Consider the following 18,650-nt stretch of genomic DNA (forward strand, 5'->3'; position numbering starts at 1 on the left):
CTTATCCATACTTGATTTACTTAATCTAGTAAGTGGTTAATTTGATTTGAAGCAATTATAGTGTACTCTATTGTTCTTGATTATGATTGAGGTCGAATGTTCGAATAATTTTAACATTTTAGAATGTAAGATTGTTCTTATTGAGCTCAAATGGTATCAAAGTGATTACAGATGAAAGACGACTGACCTATTTATGCTTCAATACAAGCATTAGGAACAGAGATATTCATGAATGCTTTGGATGATGAAGTCATGGCTTCTACTTTCCAGAATTGGTTGAAGGTTATTAATACTAGATACGTCCATTCGTTTGTGGATGCCTTCTATTAGTTTTTGATAGTTTTTGTTATGTGTTTTTATTAATTTTATTTACTTTAAAAACTTACAACTATTTTTTTGTCAGATACTTCTACATAAAAGAAAATTAGCTTCTAGTTCTTAGTTTGAATTTTTTTAAGCTTAGCTTGTTTTGCCTAAACTTGATTCAAGCTATTTTTTGGTCGATTTTTAAGTATAATAGACAAAATGTTGTCTTGATCCATTCTCTTCTGCATCCTTAAGATTTTTTTTTTTTTTTTTTTTTTTTAATTCAAAATGTGTATAATTGTGATGGAACCTTTTTGTATGTAAATGTAAGACAAGTTTTCATAAACAATGTTTATGATTTCTAAAAGGTAGCAATTTTGAAACAACATTCAACAACACTATACACTACATTACACTACACTACATGTCCTTGTGATTTCCAAATCAAACACATATCATCATTATGAGAACTCCACTAGAAATCCGAGATTAAGTAAGTAAACATGAGTAACTCCATCAAAAATTAGAGATTAAGGTGGAGTTTGTTTTGGAATTGGTCAAATGTCTTGTCGTTTTCTATGTACCGACTAAAAAGTTTTTTTTTATGTATTCATACAAAAGGTCTTAATGCAAAAAGATTGTTTTTTTTTTTTTTTTTTTTTTTTTTTTTTTTTTTTTATTTTAGATTAGAACTAGAAAGGAATCTCCAAGTTGTAGGGTATTTGTTTGTGATGTATGTTGTTGATTTTTTTAAAAAGAAGCATGTTGCTTATGCTAATTAGTGTTGCTGTGTATCACAATATGTTAAATGGGAGTACATTTTATTTATTTATGCACCGATGAAGACTTCATTACTTACATGAAAAAACATCAACAAAAAGCCGGGAAAACATGAAAAAAATTGCATACATTGTAAACAAAAAAACACATATTTTAAAGATGGGCGACACAACCACCATTTACTCATCGGAGATGTCTTTCATTATCTGTTTATGTTTCCCAATCCTTTTGTGGGTTGATGCTACCCGTCAAAATAACCGAAATTATAACTACTTATTGTAGAATCGTCCGTCTGTTACTTTCTAATATAGCCATCTATTTTTTAGGTTTTACTTTATAAGGACGACCTTTAAACAAAATACCTAAAATACCCTTCAGTAGAAAAAAATAATGGAAAGTTGCACCTAATAGTATGGACAGAGTAGTGGTCTTTCTTGTTTTGCTTTAAATTTTCGGTTGCTACTACTTCTCAGATATGGTTCAAGGTAGCTGTAGGGTATTTTGGTGAGACTGGTGATTAGCAATGTTGTGCGGCTTCTATACAAAGTACATGGAATCGACATTTCCTATAAGAAGGTGTGGCCTAGATCTTGCCACATGTCACTCGTTGGTTAATCCAAAACATTAGTTATCTTTTAAATTTCGTAACTTTTGCATACGAGTTCCGCTTTTTACGTTCTTTATATTCACGTATAGGTAGCAACATGATCTACAACTTTCGTTTAGGCTTTGTCGGCTAATTTTGACTTTATTAAAGTTATATTTTAACAGACTTAAACAGTTAAAGTGTAACATCCCGGAATTCAGGTATATCTCTTTGATCCTTTTCTTTCCTCAAGTTGTCAAAATTAGTCCTTGAAAAGAATGTATGGTTTTTGAGTATGCTGGGCGTAAGGGAGAGTACGCTGCATACTCATTAGCGTGTTCTTGACGTGAAAGCTACCCAGTACGCGGGGCGTACAATAGTGTACGCTGGGCGTACTAGGTTCAGATTGAAAGCCTAATTGTGGGGGTGAGCCCTATATAAGGAACGTTATGGCCTCACTTTTAGCCACCATTTCTAGAGAGGAAAACCCTAAGTGTGCCCTAACCCTCGTTCTAGAGCTTGTGTGAGTGTGGTTGAGCTTGAAAGTGTTCTTGTGTGCTTTTGAAGAGAAGGAGGTGCTATTGAAGGAGCTAGAGTTGGAAGGCAAGCTTTGGATCTGAGCTTTCTGATGTTGCAACATCAGTTGGAGGTAAAAAGCTCAGAGCTTTCTCAACCTTTTTGATTTGTGCATTATGGACCATTTCTAGGATTTTTGTCCCAAAGGTGGAGACTTTATGCGTAAAGGAGCTCCATAGACCTTGATCTGCCCATATTCAGTGTATAATGTGTATAGATCCATAAACATCCAATCTTGGACGTTAGGAGTGAGCCATGCATGAGATATGAGCTCCTTAGTGAAGGAAGTTGTGTGATTCGGATGATGATGACCTTTACAGCCATGCAAAGGCGTAAAGTAACTGAATTTATGGATTAAGAGGCATTAGAGTGACCAGATCTAGGATATGAGCTTGTGTCTTAATCGATTAAGAACAAAAATGATGAAGATTGTGAAAACTAGGCATAATCCCAGTACGCGCAGCATAGGGGTCGAGTGTCCCCGATTCTATATAGCATCCGTGTACGCCCAACGTACAGAGTTGTTACGCGCCGCGTACTCCTTAGGGTTGACTTTCGTTGAGTTTTAGGGTTTAGTCAACAAGTGGACTTTTGGACCATTGGAGGGGTAGAATGGTCTTTTACCCTTCTAAGAGAGCATATGAAGGGATTAGTCTAGCCTTTGAGAGCCATTATTAATTAGAGATAATTTATGTTTATGATTATGCGGAGGCTAGATCAGTGTTTCGAGTTCGAGATCATTCGAATTTACCTGATGTGAGTCTTCTCACTATACAGTAACGAGGGTGGTATCTATGTGTGGACCGGAAGGTCATACATGTTTGCTTGAGATTATGTGTTTTGTGATTATGTATGCTATGTGATATTCTGACCGGATCGGAGGGTCCAACGATTTACAAGGCCAGGGGGTCTTCAACCAGAATGGACAGGAGGGTCCAATGAGCTAGATCGGACTAGAGGGTTGGTGGTTGTCGAGGCCAACACAAATAATAACCCTAAATATTACACACTAAAATGGTGTATAGTGGTAAAGGGATCGAATCCACGGAGATTGGTTCAATTTATAACTCTATGAAAAATCTCTTTGTAAAAATACTTGTAAAATAACAATAAAAATAAAATGGGGGGTTTTGGTGTTTTCAAATAAATGAAACAAACTAAAATTAACTATGATTTAAATAGATAATTTCAACAAAAATAAGAGTTTGATGTAAAATCAATAAGGGAGAGATGGTTGACTTAAAGTTTCCTCACTTCGACTTTTGATGAACATATCATTAGAATCCAATGGTGCAATACTTTGATTTAAATCCTTAATTTGGTTATAGTAATCCAAGGAGCTTGAGATTACCTAGACTTTTCTTAATTGTTGAAATGGCTAGAGAAGCTCATAACAATTTCCTTAGTCAAAGTCACTAATTCCAAATAGCATGTAATTAGTGAAAGTCAACTAGCATTAAGAACCAAAAAGTCACCAAATCCAAGAGGAGTCAATTGCTTTTACTACCATGTTGGAGAAAATGTTTTTATGATTGTGTGAAGCAAAAACAACACAAAAATCATTTGTTGCTTGCTAATTTGAGGATCCTTTACTTAATCAAGAAATTAGTCAACTAATCACCACAACACATTTAAACTCATGAATAAAAACATACTAGTAGTGATAATATGATGAAACATAAAACGTTTCCATAAAGATTTAAGAACAAGTTCATGGATCCTTCAACATCCAACAAAAGTTCAAAGGATTCAACAAAAAGTCAACCAAGATTAGTTTAGCCAAGCATGGCTAAACTCAAAGAAACTAAGTTAGAGGAAATTGTACCAAACATTTTACAATAATCAAGAGGTGAAATCAAGATGTTCTTGAGGTGTTCTTGGCCTTCAAAAGCACTCCAAACTCCAGAGAGATCAAGTCAAACTCGGACCTTTTTAGATAAGGCTAAAGAGGCACACCCACCTTCCCAATATAGAGCTCTTAGCAAAATCCCGAAATTTCCCTTGTCAGGAATCCACGCGGGCCGTGGGGAATCTTACGCGGGTCGCGGGCTCTGACGGGTATTTTGGGCTTCTTCAAGTCTTGGGCCCCCACAGCTAATCCATTGGCCCAGTTCGAGTCCAATCAGCTTCTAGCCCATTTTTCTTCAATATTTCTTCAATTAAAGCCCAATTTTTCGTTCCATATCACTCAAAACTTCTGCAAACTCTTAAACATCGATCTTGCACACTCAAGAATTCTTTCGCGCCCTTTCAAATTTAAAGTTCAACACTTCTGCGCCTTCAAGCAATCGACAAGCCCACTCCATGAATCACCTCCACAGCCATCAAGCACGAAATCCCCATTGCTCTTTAAGTCCAATCGCCTCCCAAAAGTTCCCTCACACTCCCGCTCCTCTAGTTTCCTTAAAATCTGCAATAATGCTCAAGAAACTAGAAAGTACCCAAAATGGTCATAAAAATAACAAAAAGGAAAATATGCATGGAAATTAATTAAAATGCGAATGGAATGTGCTAAAAAAACTATAAAAAGAAGTAAATAAAATGAAGCTATCAAATCACCCCAAGCTTAAACCTTACTTGTCCTCGAGTAAGACAAGACTAAAATGAACTTGGGACGAACTACCCTAGAAATAAAAAGAATGGATAGAACCATGGAACCTGTTCGACGTTAGTCAACATGGTCAGAACTGATCTCGCTGCTATCTCACAATTTTTTCATCCGATGACAATGGAACCATAAACCACATCCAAGACAATTCCTTTAGGTGAGTAAGGAGGGATGAGCAGTCGTAGCCTCAATGGAACATGCATACAATGAAGAACATCTGTAGTAGGGAGAAAGCAACTGGATGGGCTCGGGTGGAGCTCTTCTTTAAGTGTACACTCTGATCTCATGTCTGTCGGTTTCTCTCATGTGTAACTTGGTTTAATCGCTCGGGCACCGTTGTAGGAATCGGTTCACTTAGTGTTGGCCCAAACCTCCCGTAGTATCTGACTCGACAGTCTCCCTAACATCACCAGTTTGCGAAAAAAGAACAACTCGATCTATATACAATAAAACAGACCTATACAAATGAATATCAAACCCCGGGTGACCAAGGTGTTGGAAAATATGTTCAGTAATTGAACCGGCCACCTATCTAAGATAGTTGCAACTGAAAATTTTGCATGCTTTTTTTTTCTTTCTTTTTTTTGATGACATAACAATCGATATATATATATATATATATATATATATATATATATATATATATATATATATATATATATATATATATAAGAAAACCATTTGACTCAAAATTTGGTTCCCAAAGGTGTGTAAGTGGAACCGAAAGGGTAATGATATAATCCGAATGGTCTAAGTGTGAAAATGACCATGTATGGAGCATAAAGATGTAATGTAAGCTCCTTTTCAAACTTGAGGTTTTTCAAAGATAATGAAAATGTACAAATATGGACTAAAAGATTCTCTAAAATTCTAAGAAAATCGCAAAAAGGTATGGTGATGTAAAGAGACCGGATATGGATTCTACTCGGGGACAAGCACCAATGCTTCATCCTAACAGTTCAAACATGATCAAGTGTGATCCTCTCAGCGGTAGTGACCGCAAGGCTAAGAACATCCATTTCTATAGTATATCCTACAGTTGTTAGTATTGCATGCATAGTTCTTCATGAAACTACCTGGCCATGATCACTTACCCCTTTAAGATACCAACATCTGATCCCAAGTATGAAGTCCCAAACTGCAGCCAACGGTCCCGGTTCGATGGGTGAGATAGCAACAAGATCCTGGACCAATAATGATACAATAACTGTGAACCTGTTCCATGATATCCAAGAGAGGTGAGAATAAACAGACAACAAAAATGCATGAATGCTAATGCCTTAGGCTAAATGTTATGCAAAAATATAAAAGGTGAAAAAGAAGAAAATAAAATCTTTTTTGGAATTTTAAATAAATAAAAAAAATGAATGAAAATTAGCTTAATACTAAAATGTTATGCAACCTAGTTAAAAATGCATGAAAAAGTAAACGATAAGGGAAATGCCCCACCCGAAGCTTAAGAACAAGCATTGTCCTCAATGCTTAGGGAAAGGGCGGAAAGGACCTAAATCGGAGGGTCGGGCGGCGGGAAATGCCCGTGGCGATAATGGTAGTCCCATATATCTTGGACCTGGCGGGAAATGGGAGGGAAGGACTGCTCCAATCGATCAACGCGACTCGCCACATCTTGGATGGCTCTCGTATTTTCTTGCGTTTGGGTATCAATGCGCTGCACCGTGGAGAACATGGTGGCAAATTGGTCAAAGAACGTAGGGGGAAATATAGTGGGACTTCGTGTCCCCCCTATCACTGCTGCTGAAACTGAGGCTCGACGAATTGCTGTGCAGGCTGAAACTGGTCATCCTCATCATATACAGGTGGAGGGTAGTCTGATGGAATGATCCATTGCTTGGGATCGGTTGGCTCAAAACTCCCTATATACTCATGGGGGAGAATGAGGTATGGTTGGTTGTCAAGAATCCACATGGGACCGACGACCAAATCCCGGATGAGTTGCATTCGACGAAGTGCGTTGCCGTCAAGGCTAGAGGGGCCGGAAGCCTTCTCGAATGGAAGAGTAGAGAGATGAAGTTGAAGCGGTGGCCGGGATGCAATAAGGGTGATTAATCCCCGAATGAAAATGTCTCCTTTGTCCATAGTTGTGAGGTTGTAACACTTGGTGAAGAAAAAGGAGGCAAAATCAGGCCGCGGACCGTTCTCACGAGTCATGCACCAAAGAAAAAATAATTCCGCCTTTGAAATTTGTCTTACTTCGGAGCGGGCGAAAATGGTGCATGTGAGAACTTGATGCACTAGGCGCAAACATGGGTGGATTATGGAGGAGGCCTTTGACGAAGACGATGAATATTGTGGCTCGTTGGTAATTTGCTTCCAAAAGTGATGCTCATTGAAGTTTCCCGGACATGGGTCTTGTTGGTAATATAGGTTGTCCACTGGTGCGCCTATTAGGGCGTTCACGACCCGATGCGGTATGGATCGTTTCTCACCGAGCATTTGGAAGGTGACAGTTTGGGCTTCCTCCTCGAGATTGAATGTGGCAAGAAATTCCAAGGTGGGTTCAACATAGGTGGCGGCGCGGTTATAGAGGAATTAACCCCACCCGATGTTGTTAAATAACACTTGGACTCCATCGAGCACCCCAAGACTAGCAAAAGATTCCCTACGGAGGAATTTTGTTGACTTGACTTGACGCTTATTTGAAACGAGAAAATTATAAGTTTTACGGTCCTCGCGATTCAACAAACGAAACGGGGGATCCTTGGATTTTCCCTTCGACCCTCCTTTAGAGGAAGTTGCTCCCGTCCCCGTTTTTGCACGCTTGGACATTTTATCGGGACAAAATTTTACCAATAACAACTTTCAAGCCACAACAAAGGCACACAATACCAACAACAAATGAGAAATTGGGATGTAAACAATCAAGTTAAAGGAATGAGATTACCCAATTTCTTAGACCCGGGATGAACTAGTGCCACCAAAAAGATTTCGTCAAGACATACCCGAAGCTTGCAATTTTGCTCCGTATTTGACGCTTTAATCACTAAAACAACCCCACAAACTAGCTTCAAGATGACTTTCCGGCGACTACCGTGGTGGCATCCGGAATTAGACGGAAATTTTTCGTGAGTTTTTGCGGAAAGATTGGTAGTGTTAGAAAGCCGTTGATGAGAGAAACAAAACCCCGTGCTCGGAATCTTCAATGGTGGCCGGAGTTGGCCGGAAAACGCGAAAGAAGGTGGTGGTGGGTGGCGGTGGCGCCCGGAATTCCGGCCACAGATCGGACCGGAATTTGGATGGGGTTTATAGAGGATGAAAAATGGAGAAGAATGGTGGTGGTTTCGCGAGATTCCGACCGGTAGAACTCCGGGAAAATGGATTTTTATGAGAAGTGGGTTTAGTGTTCTTGAGCTTCTAGAGAGAGAATGGAGGAATTTGTTAGGTTAGAATGAAGAAGAAGGGTGTTGGAGGTGTTTAATCCTTGGTCAAGGAAGGTTAAATCCGGGTCAATGTTGGTCAACTCATTAAACCTCTTGGTCAATGAAAGTCAAGGCAGTTAATAGCTCCAAGGAAACAGTCAAGTGGCCAACACGCGGGCTGGGCGCGGGCCGCGTGCTAGCCGCGTCTAGTCCCCAAAAATGGACCTGTCCAACAGCGAACAAGAAAGCAAGCTGCGTGGGTGGCACTCGGGCCGCGGGAACTGATTTGCTCGAAAAATTTTCCAAGTGCTTCGAAAATCCACGCGGGTCAGGCGCGGGCCGCGGGTACTGTATGAAGTTTGAGCTTTGGCCTACGCGGGCTGGACTCGGGCCGCGTGCTGGCCGCGTCTACTTGCTCGAGATGAAATGTTGCTCTCTGATCCCACACGCGGGTTGGGCTTGGGCCGTGTGATGGCCGCGGGTACTGAATGACAATTGGATCTTTTGACCTACGCGGGCCGCGGGTAATCCTTCATGCATCTTACGCGGGCCGCGGGTATGCTTGCACATGAAAAATGAGATTTTTCCAAAAAACTTGATTTTTAAGCCAAAACGATCCCCGTAGGGCCCGGTATAAAAAAATTGACAAAATTTGGAGTAAAACGGGGAACGATTGGTGAAACCTTTCAAAAATTTATTTGAATCCCAAAAAAAAATGCTTTGCAAAATGATTTATTTGAATTTGAAAAATGGTGAAAGCACATTGCTTTCCAAAAATGCCCTTCTTTAACGTCTTTGGCGAGACGTCTTCCTGGCCTGCTTCAACACATCGGGACATCCAAATGGATGATTTCAAGAGCATTAGCACTGAAACCTTCATAGAATGGCTTCAACCGATGCCCATTGACTTTGAAACTTTTTCCCGTCTTTTCGCTTTGAATTTCTACTGCCCCATGGTCAAAGGTCTTTATCACGACAAAAGGTCCAATCCATCTTGACCTTAGCTTGCCTGGAAATAACTTCAATCGCGAATGGTAACCCTATGCCCCGGTTCAAAATGCTTCCTGGTGATGGACTTGTCGTGGAAGAGCTTCGTTTTCTCCTTGTAAATCCTTGCGTTTTCATAGGAGTCGTTTCTCAATTCTTCTAGCTCTTGGAGTTGAAGTTTCCTATGCCTTCCCGCTTCGTCAATGTTGAAATTGCATTGCTTGACCGCCCAAAATGCGCGGTGCTCTAATTCGACGGGAAGATGACATGGTTTTCCAAAAACCAATCTGAAGGGCGACATTCCTATCGGGGTCTTATAAGCGGTCCGATAGGCCCATATGGCATCGTCTAGTCTCAAACTCCAATCCTTCCTTGTCGGATTCACCGTTTTCTCTAGAATAGACTTCACTTCACGATTCGAGATCTCCGCTTGACCATTCGTTTGAGGGTGGTAGGCGGTAGAGACACGATGGGTCACGTTGTACTTTTTCAATAAAGCTTCCATCATTTTGTTGCAAAATTGCGTCCCTCTATCACTAATCAAAGCCCTAGGCACACCAAATCTCACAAACACATTAGATTTTAAAAACTCGATAACCGTCTTGGCATCATCCGATCTTGTGGCTTTGGCCTCAACCTACTTAGAAACATAGTCAACTGCGAGCAAGATGTAAACGTTGCCAAACGAAACAGGAAATGGGCCCATGAAATCAATCCCCCAAACGTCAAAAATTTCACAAACAAGGATTGGATTTTGGGGCATTTGGTTCTTTTGTGAAATGTTTCCCGTCATTTGACACCATTCACAACTTTTGCAAAACAACTAGCAGTCGCGTGACATGGTTGGCCAAAATAGTCCACATTCAAGAAACTTTCTCAAGGTTCGGCTAGGTCCGAAGTGTCCCCCACAAGCAAATTCATGACAAAATTGCAAAATAGATTGATGCTCTTGTTGGGGTACACATCGCCTAATGATTTGATCGGGATAATGTTTCCACAAATAAGACTCATCCCACACATAGTATTTTGCATCACTTTTGAGCTTGTCTTTTTGAGCACGTGTGAATGTGTCGGGATACTTTTTTGTGACCAAAAAGGTAACGATATCGGCATACCAAGGAATAGATTGAGTAAGGGAAAAGAGATGCTCATCCGGAAACTCGTCCCGCAGCGGGAGAGGAGTTTCATTTGAAGTGATCCGGCTTAGATGATCGGCCACGAGTTTCTCGCATCCACTCTTGTCCCAGATTTCCAAGTCAAATTCTTGTAACAGTAGGACTCACCAGATGAGTCTCGGCTTTGCATCTTTCTTTGTCATCAAGTACTTGAGAGCCGCATGATCCGAATACACTATGACTTTGGTGCCAAGTAGATATTGCCGAAACTTCTCCAAAGCAAACACTATGGCCAATAGCTCCTTCTCCATGGTAGAGTAGTTGCTTTGAGCATTGTCTAGTGTCCTTGATGCATAATAGATCACGTGGGAGGCCCTACCATTCTTTTGACCCAAAACGATGCCTATCGCATAGTTGCTTGCATCACACATGATCTCAAAGGGGAGATCCCAATTTGGTGCTTGCATAATGGGAGCGGATGTAAGCAACTCTTTGAGCTTGTCAAAAGCTTCTTTGCACGCCTCATTGAACTCGAAATCAACCTCCTTTTGCAAGAGTTGGCACATTGGTCTTGTTATCTTTGAAAAATCCTTGATGAACCTTCGGTAGAAACCTGCATGGCCCAAAAAAGAACGAACTTCCCGAACACAAGTCGGGTAAGGTAAGCTTTGAATAACATCAATTTTGGCCTTATCTACCGCAATTCCTTTTTTAGACACAATGTGACCCAAAATGAGACCTTGACTCACCATGAAATGACATTTTTCAAAATTTAGAACCAAATTTGTTTCAATGCATCTTTTTAAAATTTTGGTGAGATTGGTCAAACACTCTTGAAAGGAGTTGCCATATATCGTGAAATCGTCCATAAAAACCTCAATTATGTTTTCAACGTATTCCGAAAAGATACTAACCATACAACGTTGGAAAGTGGCCGGGGCGTTACACAATCCAAATGGCATTCTCCGGTATGCAAAAGTACCAAATGGACATGTAAATGTCGTCTTTTCTTGGTCTTCTGGTGCCACCGGAATTTGGTGAAAACCGGAATACCCGTCTAGACAACAATAATGGGATTTCCCTGCCAACCTTTCTAACATTTGGTCGATGAAAGGCAATGGAAAATGATTTTTTCGTGTGCTTGCATTGAGTTTGCGGTAGTCAATACATACTCTCCACCCGTTTTGCACACGGGTGGGGACCATCATACCTTTGTTGTTTTCGACCACCGTGATTCCCGTCTTCTTTGGAACAACTTGCACTGGACTCACCCACTTGCTATCCGAGATTGGATAGATCATCCCCGCATCTAGGAGCTTCAAAATATCTTTCTTGACCACTTCCATCATTGGCGGATTCAACCTTCTTTGTGCGTCCCGTCTCGGCTTGCATTCATCCTCCATTAAGATCTTGAGCATACAAGTGGAGGGGTTCAATCCCTTGATATCCGCAATCGTCCAACCCATGGCTTCTTTATGCTCCTTCAACACCTTGACGAGTTGTTCTTCTTCAAATTCGGTTAAGTGAGTTGAAATGATAACCGGAAGGGTTTCATTCTTTCCCAAATAGGCATACTTCAAGTGTTGAGGTAAGACCTTCAATTCCAATTCGGGTGGTTGAACAAGGGATGGGGGCAATTTTGTATGAGTTGGGGGCAATTCAACTTGCTTGACATATAATCTTGTGGATTTCTTCATCTCCATTTTATTTACCAACTTCTCAACTTCCGGATCCAAAGAATAAAGTTTTAATTGCTCGGATAGCTTCCCACAATCGAATCCTTTGCTTAAGATCATTTCCAACATATCACCGTTAGATAACTCAAACAATTCTTAAGTAATTGGCTCGACAACATCAACAAAGTACAAAGATGAAACATCACTAGGATATCTCATGGCATCATAAATATTAAAACTTATTGTTTCACCATCAAACTCCATTGTCAAACTTCCCACATACACATCGATCTTCGTCCTAGCCGTCTTCAAAAACGGTCTCCCAAGCAAGATTAGAGCCGATTTGGAGGACACTTGCTCATCTAGATCAATCACATAAGAAATCCGCCGGGAAGACCAATTGGTTCACTTGCACTAGGACATCTTCCAAAACGCCTCTAGGAAAGACACTTGATTTATCCGCAAGAGAGATTATGACACCAGTTTCACTTAAGGGTCTGACATTCAATGATTCATACACCGAATAGGGCATTACATTGATAGAGGCACCAAGATCAAGCATAGCACTACTAAAAGTGACATCTCCAATCTTGCAAGGAACCGTGAACATTCTGGGATCTTTGCATTTGGGTGAAGTTTCCTTTGTAAAACCGCGGATGCATTTTCATTCATCAAAATTTTCTCATTTCCCTTCAACTTCCTCTTGTTGGTGCAAAGTTCTTTCAAGAACTTTGCATATCTCGGAATTTACTTGATCGCATCAAGTAGAGGGATGTTTACTTCCACCTTTCGGAAGGTGTCCAAAATCTCTTTCTCCTCCATATTCTTCTTTGAAGTTGCAAGTCGGGAGGGGAACGGTGGTTGAGTGGCTATTGGTGTTACTAGAGGGGTAGACTTCTTTGGAACTCTAGCTTGTGCATCGTTCTTGACTGTAGGTTCTTCAATGGGAATGATCTCTATTTCTTCCTCTTCTTCCCTTGGCTTCTTCTTTGAACTACTTTCTCCGGCTTGTTTGCCACTTCTCAAGGTCACCATATTGATATTTGGGTTCTTTTCGGTTTGAGAAGGGAGTTTACCATGGGATTCCAACTTACTTATAGATGTAACTATATCTCCCATTTGTGCTTCAAGGTTGGAGATACTAGTCCTTGTCTCTTTTTGGAATTGTTGGGTACTAGTGGCTAGAGATTTGACAATGTCTTCAAGAGACATTCCGGAGCTACTTGGTTGAGATTGAGGAGGTTGTTGATGATGATGTGGAGGGTGTGGTTTGGGTTGATAGTGTGGTTGTTGATGTTGGTATTGAGGTTGTGGTGGTGGATAGGACGGTCTAACCAATGCATTTTGAGGCAATGGTCTTGAGTTGTAGTTCATGTTGGGATTTGGCTTCCAACTCGAATTATATGCATTTTGGTAACCGGATGGTTTGTTGTGGTAGTTTTGGAACTCTCCCGTGGCATTCACATGTTCCGCATCTTCTTGAAGGATGGGACACATATTTGTAGGATGTACCATTGTTGCACATATTCCACAAACCATCACTTGTGGAGTTTGTCCCATGGCTATCTTTTGGACAACAGAGGTTAGATCTTTTATTTGAGACTCAAGATTTGATGTTCCCACTTCATTGACTTTGTGTTGTGTGTCTCTCTTCATGTCTTGGCGTGGGCCAAAATGTTGTGAATTTGCGGCTATGGTGTTGAAAAGTTGTCTTGTTTGTTGTGGGGTTTTACTAAAGACATCTCCACCACTTGAGGCATCAACTAGTCTTCTCTCCATTGGCAATAATCCCTCATAGAAGTGTTGAATGAGGAGTTGTTCCGGAATTTGGTGTTGTGGGCAACTATAGCACAACTTGTTGAACCTCTCCCAATAATCATGAAAAGTCTCATTTTGACTTTGGCGGATTCCACAAATCTCATTTCCAAGACTTGAGACTCTTGAGGCAGGATAAAATTTATCAAGGAAAGCTCTTGCCATGTCGGTCCATGAGTTGATCGACCCCGGTGAAAGATAAAATTGATGGGTTTTGGTCATAAGACATCCTATGTGCTCATACAAACCCTAAAGCTTGGATCTAGGTTTCTCTATTGTACATACTTTGAATCCAAGACTTTGAACCCTAATTCTAGCATATGGAAATCAGAATCCACATGTAATTAGGTTTAAGAACATACCTTGATTGTTATATAGCAATAACAATCCAATTCCTCCTTGAATTGACCTTGGAAAGCTGAGAGTCACAAGTGTCACTCCTCTAATGGCTTACAAACACCATAAGCAAGTGGAGAAGGTATAAAGAGAGAGGAGGGAGGTTAGAATTCGTCCTTAGGACCTCTTGGGAAGGGTTAGACGAATTCCTAAGCCCTAGGGGGTTTATATAGGTGTAAAGATTAAGGTTTTAGTCCTTATCCTTATCTAGTTGCTTGTCCACCAACCAACCATAAGATAAGTCCTAGAAACCCTTATCCTAGTCGAATTCTAAGGGATTTACACCTCAAATTCGTTCACCATATATATAAGATAATCCTTACCTTATTTTGTAACTATCACATAATTACAATTCAGCCCCTCTAGTTTAATTAATTACACTTGATCACAAAATTAATTCTTAATTAATTATTGACCAATATTAATTAAACAAATATGATTTCTCCTTTAATATATTACTCTTATAACATATTAATAAATCATAATAACCTCTCTCTTTATTTATTTCTCCAATCAAGTTGCTTTGGTGAAGACAACCCAAAAGGACCATGCACCATCGGGTCAAGTACATACCAAAATAGTTATGGACTTAGACACTAATCCAACAGTCTCCCACTTGGATAAGTCTAACAACTATTCTGCGTATGACTTCAGATCCTGATCTGCAATCGTAGCTTTCCAAAGTCGCTGTCAACTCTGATCCTATCAGATACGCGTGCCCTTAGATAAGGGATCATATATTCCTCCATTCTAGATATCATATGAAATATGATTTCAAATCATTCTCTTTGTACTATATCTCGATTCCCGATTTATGACGACTGATTAATTGAACAAATCAAATTAGCCCTAGCCCGGCCGAGCATTTACGTTTATCATCACTAAACCATCAAGGGGCCCAAAGATATCACCTTTATCCTACTTTAAATAAAAGGAATGGATAAACTTTGATACAATGCTCGATTGCACTCACCCACCGAATTACACACAACAATATGTTTTATAACACCAAGTTACTGGTGCGTTTACATATTATCAATGTGCAACCGATTTGCAAGATACAACTCACACATCTCGGTTTCAAGAATATAAGATGTTATCGTCTCACTAATCACTCGTGATACAATTCATCGAGTGATCCAAGTGAGCATGGGTTTAATCCAATGCTCAAATCATATTCGTAAGCACTCATGAACGTTGCAGCAAACATTTGCTTATGTCTAATACTCTTTTAGACAATCCACACACCAATTCACGACAGTCTTCATTCATATCTACTTCCAACATATGAACGACTGTGGCCCGTTTGAATAATTCGATTATTCTTAATAAATTCAATTATTTTGGAAGTCAAAACATGCAAAGTGAAACACATGAATAATACTAATCCCATATGGCCTCAAACCTTTGAGTATAAATAAAACACCTTTTATTTATCACCATATCGATTACTCATTATTTGTCGTTTCGGGTAATCAACTTCTTACTTGAATTATTACACTTGTCCCATGCTCCTAGCATGCACACAATGTTTACCTATGGTTCTTACTTTGTGAAATAGATCACATTGAACACATTTCCAATCATTCTCATTTCACAACTCCAAATCCGTTTTCCATAAGTTAAAGAATATCAAATTCTTGTTACTTATAGAATATGCTAGATTCTAACATTCTATGCAACTATCCTTTCGTAATGACAATGCACCAAAGTCACAAAGACTATTGCCAATGATATTACAAAGTCTTTTATCGGAGATTGTTACAAGACAATTCCTTAGATATGATGTCTCTCACTCAAAGTACATTCCTTTGAACATCCTTTTGCATAAAAGTTTCTAATCTAGTCATAGATTTTCAATATTTACTTCCCAATATAGACACGCTTCCATATTTTCCATATGACAACTTATTCTTAATAGAATCTTTTCTATTCATAATAAGGTCGATATGGTCCATTCAATACCATGCTTCCAACTACTCACAAGCAACCAATCCTCGTCGAACTTTGGATTGTCCTTTGATAGTTGTTTAATTATTTTTAGTCAAAACCGATTCTAGTCCTTTTTCCCTCTAAATGCGCTAGACATTTGGAAAATTTTAGAATGGTCAAACATTAAAGCATTTGCAATCGATCCTCTACCCAAAGCGTATTGGACATGACGCACAATGTTTTATTTGCTATATTCTCAAAATTCGAATTGTGAAGAGGAATGCCGTAATCATAATCGAAATTTTAAGAACACACTATGTACCTTCGACTAAATTTATTAACATTTCTCAACCTAATCCTTTAGATTTGAAATGAAGCATAATATTCTCTCCCTTAATTATAGCAAAACAACTTTATAACCCTTACTACTTTCCAAGGTTTAACTCTTGTTTTCTATAATTAATATTGCCAACTTTGCAATACGTGCCTTAATAATCATACAATCATAACATTTATGCTCCCACTATCATGATGATTATTGTAAAACATAACACTTATGCTCCCACTAGCTTCGACATGTATTCATAAACATCTTAACTTCCAGAAAGACAATACTTATTGAATTTCTTAAGTCCATGTTTCTAATACTTAGTGCTTTGATAATCTTTTATCAAGGCTTCTTGAACTTATACACCTTTGCCTTCGATAGTTTATATGTGTGTCTAAAAAATTAAGACTAATTGCCAAACCTCACAATTCAAATTATGGAAAGGGATACCGTAACCATGATTGAATTTGAGAATGCAATTTTACAATTACTATCTTCTTAAATCTTTCTTAGTGAAAGCGTTTCCTCACAATCATTTTCATGAAGGAGGAAATCTTATGACACTTAGATTTGAGCGGTGTATGTGTTCCTATCCATGTGAATTTGTTAAAACCAAAGTTTACGACAAATTCAAACTCATATGGACGGAACTTTCTTAATCTTGATTTCTTGCTTTATGGTAGCACGGCTGCCCACCATGTCTTCCAAGTAGTTAAGCAACTCACCCTTTCCTATCAATGTACCTTTCATTGATTAAGGTGCTTTGCCTTTTATGCGTTCAAAATGAGAACTCATAGAACTCACATGCATAATTAACTCGATTGGATTGGCACAGAATCAAAATAATGTCAACACGATAGGTTGTAAACCTCAACTCGTGTGCTAGTGATGACCGATAAGGTTTATTTGATTTGTTCTTGAAACCTTTCAAGACCATTAAGACTCCCACTGACTCCTTGACATATAAGATTCTCTTGTCAATAAACATTTCTTGACAAACAAATATTCAAGAGTTAGTGTAGTTTTTATCAAAACACTTCATAAATTGGTCCTAGTTAGTCTTTGTCTTATCCAAGACATCACAACTTTCCACATTTAATGAAAGTTACAAACCTTCTTAATACCTTTCACTCAATGTCACAATCTTAACTTTAAGATTTGTTATTGGAACGAAGTATGATTGACTTATTGATTTAACCATTTCTTCAATTCTTGATTCCTCTTCTTAGACATACAATTGTACTAAGACTCACTTAGAGGATCAATTGAGATATGGTTCTTAATCATTAAGACCTATCATAAAGCATAAAAGGTACTCTCCCTTCATCTTAGAATGGAGAAACTTTTATCTTTCTGCCTACTTGATTCTTCTTATTCGTTCGGCTATTGATTTAAACCCTTTAATCAATTCAGAATTACACCTAATCATGTAAGTATAATCATATTTACTAAACCTTTAGTAAATCATGACGAATATCATTGTTACTCTTATGGTGGACTTGATCAACACGCAACATTGTGTGCTCGATCTCTTAGTCTTTCACTTGACACCTTGTCAACGAATTAGTCTAATTTCCATATATGAAATTTCTCATTCATCGTGCAACCAAGTTGCATGGTTCCAAATTTCTGTCCAATTGAAACTTGGGCGATGAGAAAACTCTCCCTATTTGGTAAATTCTAGACTTTTCCATAAACACCATAAATAAGAATCATATCCATTTGTTGTAGAAATATGCAAACACCAATTTTCAAAACGATTTCATTGCAAGGAAATAAACAAATAAATAAATAAGTCAAACGAAAATTTATTTTATTTATAAAAGCAGCGGAAAACATATGTCCTTACAATGCAAAATCCATTGAAAACTATGTATTTCAAAAGAAAAATTTCTAACAACTCTATCATAACTATCTAAGATCAAAATCTAATCTTCAAGTCCATGCGATCAAGATCCATTCCTTGTGATTAGATTTATCTTGCTCTTTCACCAAGCTTCCTTTCTTTTCACCGATCCTGTAAAACATTCAAATGCAATCTTATTACATTATGTATTAAGAATTAATGAATAGGAACTTAATGGAGTTAGATAGTGGATTTTACCTGAAGCGCAGCCATACTCTTTGACTCTCCCATCTTCTGGACTCTTCAGGCTCTTTGGGCAGAC

The 18,650-nt window shown here is 38.8% G+C and overlaps 1 protein-coding gene across 1 annotated transcript; it reads right to left on the reverse strand.

Annotated features, from left to right (window-relative positions):
* Positions 1-12,378: 12,378 nt before the first annotated feature.
* LOC145099574 (uncharacterized) lies at positions 12,379-13,130 on the reverse strand. Its single transcript, XM_079037128.1, has 2 exons — positions 12,792-13,130; positions 12,379-12,651 (listed from the first exon to the last, which is right to left on the reverse strand). The coding sequence occupies exons 1-2, from the start codon at positions 13,128-13,130 to the stop codon at positions 12,379-12,381; spliced, it is 612 nt and encodes a 203-aa protein (XP_078893254.1).
* Between the last annotated feature and the right edge of the window lie 5,520 nt (positions 13,131-18,650).

This window comes from Lactuca serriola, chromosome 4 (genome assembly GCF_051521515.1).
Source record: "Lactuca serriola cultivar US96UC23 chromosome 4, Lser_US96UC23_V15, whole genome shotgun sequence".
Lineage (NCBI taxonomy): Eukaryota > Viridiplantae > Streptophyta > Magnoliopsida > Asterales > Asteraceae > Lactuca > Lactuca serriola.